We start from the raw sequence: 11,586 nt of genomic DNA, 5'->3' as shown, positions 1-11,586 counted from the left end.
ACCCGGGGCCTTGGTGTTATTAGCACCGCACTCTACTGAGTGAGCCACGGGCCGGCCCAAACATTAGTTTTTAAGAGGGCAGAGGAGCAGGAATCTGCAAAGGAGACTAAACCATAACAGCTAGGGGTAGAATGAAGGCCTTCCTCTTCCTTGGTGTCAGAAGTTTTGAAGTACTTAGCAAATCGTTGACTATTATGTGTATTTAGTATCCTTTTCATAGTGAAATGATGGCAGTGTAGAGAAACTCTAATGCACTGTCTTTGCAGTTTATATTCGTATGTACTTAATGGTGTCAGAAAGCTCTTTAAATGTTTTCATGCTATCTGTCTTCTGTTTTGTGAGAATTTGTTATTGTTTCAGTAAAATGTCTCTTCTTATGTACTATTGGATTTGTGAAATAGACAGTCTACTGAAGCCCTAATTATGTGTGAACAAGACATTTCCAGAATGCGCCGGCAATTGGATGAAACAAATGATGAGCTGGCCCAGATTGCCAGGGAAAGAGATATCTTGGCTCATGAGAATGACACTCTCCAAGAACAGTTTGCTAAAGCTAAACAAGAAAACCAGGTACACTAGGTCTTAAGGCTCATTCTCTTCAAGAAAAAATGTATTTCTTCTGAGGCACAGTCCTCTCATTTGTAGGAAAACTCAAATATTGGAACTAGTCTTTTTTTTAACCCTTATAACAGAATACGCCACATAATTTCTTAATGAAATTCTCAGATGTAGTGTGTTAAATATTAAAAGAGGGAACGAGGATATAATAGATTTATATTAAACCTTAGAAAGTACTTCCTTACTGAAGGATAAATATTTGAATAAATCAACAGATGAGGATAAAAACCTTCAGAAACTTTAAAGAAAAGGGTATTTTTATTTGGTGGACTACATATTATTCTGTGTACATGTGAGCGTATGGACTGGGCTGCATTTTTTGATCTTTAGCACTATGACTCTTTTTAGGGAAATTCCTTTCATAATTACTCCCTCTCTAAGCCAAAATATTTCGGTCTTATCCATAGTTCTCATTTCCAATAACATCATTTTAACTCGAACATTAGAGAATTCTATTTGGAAAATTACTTACCCCTTCAAAATTCTTCAGTCAAAATGATTTTCTCCACTTTGATATCACTTTCAATGTGTTTAGTGTGCATCATAAAAAGTCTGTGTTTTTTAACTGTTAAATATTTTAAATTTACATAGACAGCTATAAAGATGCAAAGATTTGTTCATTTATAAAAGATTATCTGAGATGTTAAAGTACTTTGTTCACAAGTTAATGAATAATGAGATCCTGGAGCAGAGGAAGGGCTTTATGTAAAAATGAAGGACATTTGAATAAAATATGGACTTTAGTTAATAATATATATCAATATTGGTTCATTAATTTTGACAAATGTGCCATACTAATGTAAAATGTTAATAATAGAGGAAAGTGAATGTGGGGCATATGGGGAATCTATCATTTTCACAACTTTTCTATAAATCTATTTTCTTTTTTTTTTTTTCCTTTTTGTCTTTTTCCGTGACCGGCAACGGATCGCAACCCTCAGTGTCGCGCCCGTACCGGACCGGGACCGGCAACGGGATCGCAACCCTCGGTGTTGCCCCCGCACCTTGCTCAGCCACTGAGCGGCCGGTCTGTATGTGGGATCCGAACCCTCAGCGGGAGCGCCAGCACGCTCCCAAGCGGCGCACTGTAGCAGTGCGCCACCGGGCCGGCCCTATAAATCTATTTTCTATAAAATTATTCTAACATAAAGTCTATTTAAAAATTAATGACTAGCAATAAAAACCAATAGATGCAAATTTAAAAGGTCTACATTTGTGTAATCTCTTGTATCTATAGCAAATAGGCTAAAGGTGAATATAACCTATATTTATGAAAAACTAGACATTTAGTTTCTATTTTTTTGATTAGTTAAGAAATAGAAGCTCATTATAGAAAATCTTTTTAAAAAATTTAAAAAGTAACAGAAACAAAATTCTTATATTTTTACCACCCAGAAGTTAGTCACTGTTAACATTTGACTTTTATTTTTTTTAACCAATTTTCAGTACACTTAAAAATTTCTTAATACAATTTTTTACATGTACTTTTTGATGTAGCTGAGATAAAATCCCACATACCACTTTATATCGTATTTTCTTCTACATGAGGAAGCAGTACAGCTGAGTATTTAAGACTCACATGGGGTTGAATCTCACTGTCTGGTTGTATGATCATATAGTTTAACTTCTCTGAATCTCAGTTCATCTTCTATAAAAATGGATAGTAAACAAGAATATGTCTGGAAAGCATTAACCATAGTGTCCAGCATATGATTCAATAAATATTTTGTGACTATTATTAACTTACTATAACTCCACAAGCATTTCCCTGCCTTGTTCAAACTTCATAAACATGTTTTATAATCAGAAGAAAATTGGTGTAATAATAATTTACATATGTTCAGGGAAAGTTTTTGCCTTCGTTTGGGTCATAGACCCATGGACAGAAGAGGTATCCTTCTGTGAGCCACGGTTAAGAACTAATATTGTAGAAGATTTGGAAAATGCAAACCTTAAAAATTTTTATCCTTGATACCACAGTTTTTAACAAATTAGGATAATGAGGTATTTTTTGTGTTTTAGCCTGATTTTTTTGCTTAATATATTAAAAATTATTCTAAATATTTCTCATAAATGCATAATATCCTACTACGTGGTTTTACCATTATGTAGATACACTATTATTTACTGTGTAATTCACATAATATGAATAAATATTGTCACTGTAACGTGTCAGTGAACATTATCTCATTAAATTTTATTAGATTTCATTTCAAATTGAGTCAAAGCATATGAAATTTTTTTAATTAAAAAAATCTTTTAAATGGATATTTTCAAATATAGTGAATTCCCTTGTACCATCTCCCATCTTTAACAATAATTAACATTTTTATCTTGTTTTTATGAGCATTTAAAAATGTCTCTTGATTCATCACCAGAGAGCTGATTACAAATTTGCTTTTTGCAAATTTATATCAACTCCAACAGTATATAGAAATGCCTATTTCTCGCCATAACTAAATAGCTTTAAATCTCTAATAATATGATAGGCAAAATAGTATTTCATTGTTTTAACTATCGTATCTTTGATTACCAGTAAAGTTTAATTTTTTTCAAGTATTATTTACTTATGTGTCCTCTTTGTGAATTGTCTGTTTGGTTCTTCTGTCCATTTAATGTTGGGCTATTGTGTTTTCTCACTGTTTTAATATGAGTTTTATATATTGATATATTAATTTTATTTATCATATTTGTTGCAAGTAATGAAAGTTTTATTTATGGTGTTTTTGACATACAGGGATTTTTAATTTTTTGTAGTCAAATCTAGTTATCTTTTTTTCATAGGCACTGTCCAAAAAATTGAATGATACTCATAATGAACTTAACGACATAAAACAGAAGGTCCAAGATACTAATTTGGAGGTTAACAAGCTGAAGAATATATTAAAGTCTGAAGTATGTATATATTTTTTCTCTTTGCTCATGATATCTAAGGGTTTTAACTAGAGTTAATTTAGTAATTGATTACACTCAAAGGAAGAGGTGAATCAACTCTTTAATACATAGCATGTTTTAGTTTTGACAATGATGGATTAACTGTATATTTAGAATGTCACCAATGTGCAAAAAGGTGACTTAAGAGTATGCCCCATTTAATTTGCTACTCAGCCACTTTAGACAAGCAGAATCTTTCTGCATGAAGGGCAAAGGGCCAGAATCAACTTGGCCTCACTTATATTTGAAAATGGTGAAGTTTTAAATTACAAACCTCTGACAAAGGAGGCTCCACCTGATTGTGTAGCAGAATTGATCTCCTGTTATGGGGCCATCTACTTCTTAAGACCAGAGCGCAGATGGCTGTCATCTGCACTTCTCTGTTAGCAACTATTTGACCAGGCGTAGGTATGTGACATCACATGATTCCAAACAAGTGTGGGTGTGTGTGTGGCAACCCTGGAATAAATAGCTTGACTAAGGATGTTAGATATATTCATTAGGTAAAATATTATCTAAAACTGTGTAGGTGGATTGATTATTATAATAGGTGTGGTGTTATCTACATACCATTCTAACCATTGATAGGAACTTTTTCCCCCAAAACTGTTTATTTTGTTTAATATATCACTTAATATCAGTCCATTATCTAAAACTGTGTAGGTGGATTGATTATTATAATAGGTGTGGTGTTATCTACATACCACTCTAACCATTGATAGGAACTTTTTCCCCCAAAACTGTTTATTTTGTTTAATATATCACTTAATATCAGTCTACAAATATATCTTGGACATTTATTCATAGTATACATAAGGGCTTTAAGAGATAAGAGATTCNACCCTCAGCGGGAGCGCCAGCACGCTCCCAAGCGGCGCACTGTAGCAGTGCGCCACCGGGCCGGCCCTATAAATCTATTTTCTATAAAATTATTCTAACATAAAGTCTATTTAAAAATTAATGACTAGCAATAAAAACCAATAGATGCAAATTTAAAAGGTCTACATTTGTGTAATCTCTTGTATCTATAGCAAATAGGCTAAAGGTGAATATAACCTATATTTATGAAAAACTAGACATTTAGTTTCTATTTTTTTGATTAGTTAAGAAATAGAAGCTCATTATAGAAAATCTTTTTAAAAAATTTAAAAAGTAACAGAAACAAAATTCTTATATTTTTACCACCCAGAAGTTAGTCACTGTTAACATTTGACTTTTTTTTTTTTTACCAATTTTCAGTACACTTAAAAATTTCTTAATACAATTTTTTACATGTACTTTTTGATGTAGCTGAGATAAAATCCCACATACCACTTTATATCGTATTTTCTTCTACATGAGGAAGCAGTACAGCTGAGTATTTAAGACTCACATGGGGTTGAATCTCACTGTCTGGTTGTATGATCATATAGTTTAACTTCTCTGAATCTCAGTTCATCTTCTATAAAAATGGATAGTAAACAAGAATATGTCTGGAAAGCATTAACCATAGTGTCCAGCATATGATTCAATAAATATTTTGTGACTATTATTAACTTACTATAACTCCACAAGCATTTCCCTGCCTTGTTCAAACTTCATAAACATGTTTTATAATCAGAAGAAAATTGGTGTAATAATAATTTACATATGTTCAGGGAAAGTTTTTGCCTTCGTTTGGGTCATAGACCCATGGACAGAAGAGGTATCCTTCTGTGAGCCACGGTTAAGAACTAATATTGTAGAAGATTTGGAAAATGCAAACCTTAAAAATTTTTATCCTTGATACCACAGTTTTTAACAAATTAGGATAATGAGGTATTTTTTGTGTTTTAGCCTGATTTTTTTGCTTAATATATTAAAAATTATTCTAAATATTTCTCATAAATGCATAATATCCTACTACGTGGTTTTACCATTATGTAGATACACTATTATTTACTGTGTAATTCACATAATATGAATAAATATTGTCACTGTAACGTGTCAGTGAACATTATCTCATTAAATTTTATTAGATTTCATTTCAAATTGAGTCAAAGCATATGAAATTTTTTTAATTAAAAAAATCTTTTAAATGGATATTTTCAAATATAGTGAATTCCCTTGTACCATCTCCCATCTTTAACAATAATTAACATTTTTATCTTGTTTTTATGAGCATTTAAAAATGTCTCTTGATTCATCACCAGAGAGCTGATTACAAATTTGCTTTTTGCAAATTTATATCAACTCCAACAGTATATAGAAATGCCTATTTCTCGCCATAACTAAATAGCTTTAAATCTCTAATAATATGATAGGCAAAATAGTATTTCATTGTTTTAACTATCGTATCTTTGATTACCAGTAAAGTTTAATTTTTTTCAAGTATTATTTACTTATGTGTCCTCTTTGTGAATTGTCTGTTTGGTTCTTCTGTCCATTTAATGTTGGGCTATTGTGTTTTCTCACTGTTTTAATATGAGTTTTATATATTGATATATTAATTTTATTTATCATATTTGTTGCAAGTAATGAAAGTTTTATTTATGGTGTTTTTGACATACAGGGATTTTTAATTTTTTGTAGTCAAATCTAGTTATCTTTTTTTCATAGGCACTGTCCAAAAAATTGAATGATACTCATAATGAACTTAACGACATAAAACAGAAGGTCCAAGATACTAATTTGGAGGTTAACAAGCTGAAGAATATATTAAAGTCTGAAGTATGTATATATTTTTTCTCTTTGCTCATGATATCTAAGGGTTTTAACTAGAGTTAATTTAGTAATTGATTACACTCAAAGGAAGAGGTGAATCAACTCTTTAATACATAGCATGTTTTAGTTTTGACAATGATGGATTAACTGTATATTTAGAATGTCACCAATGTGCAAAAAGGTGACTTAAGAGTATGCCCCATTTAATTTGCTACTCAGCCACTTTAGACAAGCAGAATCTTTCTGCATGAAGGGCAAAGGGCCAGAATCAACTTGGCCTCACTTATATTTGAAAATGGTGAAGTTTTAAATTACAAACCTCTGACAAAGGAGGCTCCACCTGATTGTGTAGCAGAATTGATCTCCTGTTATGGGGCCATCTACTTCTTAAGACCAGAGCGCAGATGGCTGTCATCTGCACTTCTCTGTTAGCAACTATTTGACCAGGCGTAGGTATGTGACATCACATGATTCCAAACAAGTGTGGGTGTGTGTGTGGCAACCCTGGAATAAATAGCTTGACTAAGGATGTTAGATATATTCATTAGGTAAAATATTATCTAAAACTGTGTAGGTGGATTGATTATTATAATAGGTGTGGTGTTATCTACATACCACTCTAACCATTGATAGGAACTTTTTCCCCCAAAACTGTTTATTTTGTTTAATATATCACTTAATATCAGTCTACAAATATATCTTGGACATTTATTCATAGTATACATAAGGGCTTTAAGAGATAAGAGATTCTAAGGACTCCTAAATTGCAATCCTTGCTTTCAGGCAGCAAGGCGGTAGTATTATGTGGACAAAGCAGGTGGTTTCCTATACTTCTTGATTTTAAGGTGCCAACAGTATAATAGCATAAATGGACAGCAGCTTTGGAATCAGGAAGATCTGGCTCTTCTTCTCACTAATGACATGGATTTATGCAGGCTCCTCAGTAACCTCTCTGAGTCTCGGTTTCCTATCTGTAATTGAGAAGAACACACAAGTTAATGAGATAAAGAATTTGAAACACCTAGCACAGTCAGCCATCTAGTCAGAAATAAATAAATGAATATCTAGAACAACATTTAACGTAGTAAGCTTTCAGCCAATGTTAAGTGCTTCCCTGTATCTCCCTAGCCTGTCAGTCATATTACCTGAAATTCCACCATTAGGGATTGGAGCTTTTATATTCTGGAATTGTATTTCAGACATCACACATCAGGCTTCTCTCAGCTTTTAGCATCCTAATGTGAGTTTGTTTATGAGATTGCATTTCACAGCAGTAGGTGGATCTAGGCACACCCCTGAGAGAATGAACCATGGGTCCATTTTGGTAGGGAGAGGCCATCAACAAGTGTGGAGTACTTCATTCATTCACTCATTGATTCATTGGGCAGTGAGCTAGGTGCTGGGAAGCCAGAGACGAAAAACAGAGAGGAAACAGAATGGCTCCCCAGGCAGTAGGAACAACATGAGCAGAGGTAGAAGGGGGAAAAAGTAGGTCCTGTAGCTAGAGTGGAGTATACAGATGGGTGATAATGGAGAAATAAGGAGGATCTTCTTTGAACCCTATGGTCAGGAAGTTTTCATTAGAACTTAAGCATTGAAATTATTTGAGAATTGCCTTTTAGGAAGATTATTCTGCAGATATTAGGGAGAATAAATCAGAAGGGTAACAAAATCAGAAGGAGCGGGAACAATTAGGAGAGGTTGCAACCATAATTCAGGCTAGAAATGCAAAGGATTCCATATGAGGCAGGTGGAGTGCTGCAGTGAACCCTGTGGGTGCCCAGAGGGAGTTGTGGGTACAGGATGGGGGAGTCACCATATACTTGGAAATGAAGAGATCCTGAAGGTGGGGAATGGAGAATACCGAAGAACATTTTCACTTTCTTTATAATGTTGCCTATCTCAGCCCCACACTGCTCTGGCCTCTATGGGTAAACTATGGTTTCTGGTTGCCGAGAAGGGCCAGAGAGACATTTTATGGCAATCCTTTTTCACTTTGAGTGATGTATTACCTGGTCACACAACAAAATATAAAAATGTTTCCTATCTTCAAGGTGTTATCAGGGAGACAGTAGATCCACACCTAACTACATAAAGCTAAAAGGCAATTTTAAGTGAATGACATAGATAATAAACACTACAGAAAGTGGGTAAAATTCAGTGTATGTGTATTGTACCATATACCTCCTAAGTACATATTCTCTACACAACTATTATTTTCAGTATAATCATTGAAAACACACATGTTCCTCCTGGCACATTTGGAATACCTGAATCTTGAAAGCCAATAAACTTAGCATATTAACTCGGTAAGTGTCTTGGCAGAGATTTTTCACATTAGAGACCACAAGGTGGCGATATTAACTGAATTTCAACCAGTTTTTTTATGATTAAGTAATCATAATTGTGAGAACATAAAGTTAATTTGAAAGGCTTATAGGGTGAGACGTTAGCATATTAACTCGGTAAGTGTCTTGGCAGAGATTTTTCACATTAGAGACCACAAGGTGGCGATATTAACTGAATTTCAACCAGTTTTTTAATGATTAAGTAATCATAATTGTGAGAACATAAAGTTAATTTGAAAGGCTTATAGGGTGAGACATTATTTTTTGCAACCTAGTCATTTAATTTAGCTGAGGCTTTCTGATAGGGAAATGCACTATTCATTAGTAGGTAAAAGAGAAAGAGATCTAGTGCCCCTTTAAAAAAAAGTAATTACTGAAATTATAACTGATTTTTTTAGAATGAGTTGGCCAGACCATAATTCTAAAATATATTTTAAAAAATAGTCTAATAATGATTTGCCAGTATAGTATATATTATTTGTAGAGCTGAATTTTTCCCTCCAGAAATAGGATCCTACTTCATTGCCTGCTCATGTCAGAAATTTGAAGGTTTTAAAAATCTCGTTCTTTATTGTATGCCCAATTTTTACATGAATGCATATTTATGAGTAGTGCTTATTGTTATAGGTCTTATATTTTACGTCTGAGCAATTTGAGGCAAGTTGCTAGAATAGTGGGCAATAGTGAATCACAGAACCGTCCATGATCAAGAAAATTAAGGCAGGGGCTATGAATGAAAGGCAGGAACCAGAAAAGAAATGTGCCAAACCAAGAGAATCATCAGAAGTTGATACTTAAGATATGCAAGTACTCAGAAGCTCTGTAGCCAGTGCAACTGAGTAAAGCAGTCAGGAACAAGGGAATACACAGATAGAAAAGGTCAGAGGCTCAGAAACCAGACCAGCAAGTAGTCAGTGAGCAGACATATGGGAAAAGGAGGCAGTGATGATTTTGTTTGAAAGAAAGAAAACATAACAGCTTATTCATCCAGGTCCTAAAGATAAGAGTAATTAAATTTATTTAAGTTTACTGGCAGGATGAGTGTGACTCAGGAGCCAGGGCAGATCCTGATCTCACTCCCTTTTGTTAATCACAGGATGACCAGTTTTCCAAACTAAGAGTACGGATAGGTTTCCTCAAGATTATATTACAAGTGCTCTTCATGGCAAGTGAATTCCCAATGACCTGGAAAATAATGTTTAATTTGTATCATATGTTGAATATTTTTAAAGTTTTAAAGTAAGCTTTTCTTTTTAGGAATCTGAGAACCGGCAAATAATGGAACAACTCCGAAAAGCCAATGAAGATGCTGAAAACTGGGAAAATAAGGCCCGTCAATCAGAGGCAGATAACAATACCCTCAAACTGGAACTTATCACTGCCGAGGCAGAGGGTAACAGATTAAAAGAAAAAGTAGATTCCCTCAACAGAGAGGTTGAGCAAGTAAGTTTGGGAAAATATGCTTATAATACATTCTGTGCTGTATTTAAAAGTTTTGTTTGGCTTTTAATAAATTATATAAACATACACTTAAATTATTTAAATATACTGTGAATTACAGCTGCTAAACAAATGTTCTCCTTATATCCACTCTGGTTCTCCTCTAATCTCTTGTCTGTCCTACAACCAGAATGATCTTTAGCATTTTTTAAAATTAGGAACTATTTCAAAAATACCCAAAAAGTGCAAAAAATGTGTAATATAACAGACATACATATTCCCACTTCTCAGATATAAGGATGCTAACATTTTGCCATATTTGCTTCAAATGTCTCTTTGTTTAAAGAAATAAAACATTACAGATACAACCTCTCATCCTTTTTCCTCCTCCCTCCCTAATTATTGGTGTCAGGGTGTCTAACTCCTCTGCATGTGTTTATAGTTTTTCTACAAATCACCCACAAATGATGTATAATGTTGTTTTATGTGTTTTAAGTTTTTATTTAAGTGATAACAAACATACCATAGACATCTATTTGCATCTTTTCTTCTGTACTCAATATTGTAATTTTGAAATTTATGCATTTTTATACATTTGGTGTACTACTTCAAACAGTTGCATGTGTTCACTGTATTAATATTTTCTTTTTTAATTCACTCCATATTGAAGGAAATTTAATTTTTTCACTTATTTCAATAATAAAATACTGCAACAAGCTTCCTTTTATATTTCTCCTTGGCTATATGTCTCTGTAGGATTATGCCTGGAAGAGAAACTGGATCTAAGATATGTACAATTTCAAGTCTTCTACGTATTGTCAAATTGCCCTCTAAAGTTTCACTTCCCCAACGAAAATCATGAATTCATTTTCTCAAATACTAATTAATACTTGATATTGCCAGACTAAAATTTTTTCTGTACTTTTGTTGTGTGTTTTCTTCATTACCAGTGAAATCGAGGATCTTTTCATGTTTCTTGGCCATTTAGGATTCCTCATTTGTGAGTTTTCTCTTGAGTGAATTTTTCTTAAACTTTGCCCAGTTATCTATTGGGTTGTTTATCTTTTTCATATTAATTTATAAGAATTCTCTATTCTTGATAATAATCCTCTAAAAAATATTACACTTATCTTGTCCTTGTCTGTGGCTTATCTTTTCACTTTTCTTTCAATATAAACAGACATTAAATTCTTTTCAAAAAAATTTATTTATTATTATTGTTATTATTATTTTACATTCTAAGATGTTGTGGAGAAGTTCGGGGGAGAGGAGAAAGGGGAGGAGGATAGCATGGGAGGAGCAGGAAGGAGGGGGCATGGTCAAAGCCTGTGGCACCCCCCTCATTCAAGCAAGGAAGCCCAGGGGGATTCCAGTGGCAGCCTGGTGGTCATCACTGGGCTGGATGCAGATGTTGGGGGGACGCGGCTGAGGCCCTCAGCACCCCTCAGCCCCAGCTTGGGAGCCCGGGGGCTTCTGGTCCTTCTAGGTTTTATAGGTGTTTTTTGGTGGTGTTAGAACTTTACTGGCTAATATCAGAACTTTGTCTCTGATCTATGGGTTTTTT

The 11,586-nt window shown here is 33.8% G+C and overlaps 1 protein-coding gene across 1 annotated transcript in view; it reads left to right on the top strand.

The window, feature by feature from the left end:
- Window positions 1–11,586, top strand: part of LOC103608249 (testis-specific gene 10 protein-like) — a gene marked incomplete at its 3' end in the record, with an annotated part of 68,945 nt that overhangs the window by 31,897 nt on the left and 25,462 nt on the right. Inside the window, exons 5-7 of the mRNA XM_008592705.1 lie at window positions 402–570; window positions 3,403–3,513; window positions 9,840–10,025. Of these exons, the coding sequence (XP_008590927.1) occupies window positions 402–570; window positions 3,403–3,513; window positions 9,840–10,025 (466 nt within the window). The remainder of the gene's footprint in view (window positions 1–401; window positions 571–3,402; window positions 3,514–9,839; window positions 10,026–11,586) is intronic.

Source organism: Galeopterus variegatus, unplaced genomic scaffold, assembly GCF_000696425.1.
Source record: "Galeopterus variegatus unplaced genomic scaffold, G_variegatus-3.0.2 Scaffold8202, whole genome shotgun sequence".
Classification (NCBI taxonomy): Eukaryota; Metazoa; Chordata; class Mammalia; order Dermoptera; family Cynocephalidae; genus Galeopterus; species Galeopterus variegatus.
This window is presented reverse-complemented; position numbering and strand designations above follow the sequence as displayed.